At 18.3% G+C, this 935-nt stretch overlaps 1 protein-coding gene across 1 annotated transcript in view; it reads left to right on the top strand.

The window, feature by feature from the left end:
- Window positions 1-201, top strand: part of LOAG_18862 (hypothetical protein) — a gene marked incomplete at its 3' end in the record, with an annotated part of 4,653 nt that extends 4,452 nt beyond the window's left edge. The window contains exon 4 of the mRNA XM_020451524.1: window positions 169-201. Coding sequence (XP_020304683.1) covers window positions 169-201 — 33 coding nt within the window. The remainder of the gene's footprint in view (window positions 1-168) is intronic.
- Window positions 202-935: the final 734 nt, after the last annotated feature.

The following is a 935-nucleotide window of genomic DNA, read 5'->3' as shown; positions in this document are numbered from 1 at the left end:
AATAAATAAATAAATATATATATATATATATGTATAGAAATGATGTTGTTTTTCTATCGTTATTATTTTAAAATTTGAAAATTGCATTTAAATTCATGTACTTATCTACTTTTGATTTATATATTAATTATTTGAAATATCCATAAATATCATTTGATATGATTACAGCTATATATATTGAATGGGAATCGATTCGTTTGCAAGCATGATTATCTTACTAATCCTGGCAAGTTTATTTTATATATATTTATATGTAAACCTTTTTTTCTTTTTAAATTTAATATTGTTAAGAAAAAGAAAACAAAACATGAATGAATAGCAAATACAAAATTTTGATAGAAGTGAAACAAAAAAAAACAAAGAAGAAAAAAAGGAAAAAATGATATCAAATTTGGCAATGTTGATTTGTTTAAATAAAATTTGAAATGAAAAAATAATATTTTTAAATGGATGAATTTCTTTTTATTCAAATATTTGATAAATGAATTTTTACGAGTTAAAAATTATAAATATAAGTATAAATACAAGTGTAAATATAACATGAAAACATAAATGAATTAACAGATAAATAAATAAACAAATAAATAAATCAATCAATAAGTAGGTATATGTAATTTCTGGAATGATTTTAAAAATTTCATGATTTAAAAAAATGACATAATAAGCTAGGAACGATTGAATTACAGAGAAATGACGACGAAATTTAAATCATCTTGCAAATCATCTATTTAAATGTGTTTAATATTTTGTTGATTTACTTAATCTACTTATAATCGAATATTTAGAATTAAATAAGATAATGAATAATATTCGGATATTTTTTATTTTAATTTTAGTAACTGATTTTTTTCTTTTTCTTTTCCTTTTGTGATCTTCCGATGATAATTAATTTTGAAATAAATTAATAATTATTTCATTTCTTTATTTCTTTATCT

The sequence above is a fragment of the Loa loa genome, assembly GCF_000183805.2.
Source record: "Loa loa unplaced genomic scaffold supercont3.595, whole genome shotgun sequence".
Classification (NCBI taxonomy): Eukaryota; Metazoa; Nematoda; class Chromadorea; order Rhabditida; family Onchocercidae; genus Loa; species Loa loa.
Note: the sequence above shows the minus strand (reverse complement) of the source record. Positions and strands in the feature narration are given on the sequence as shown.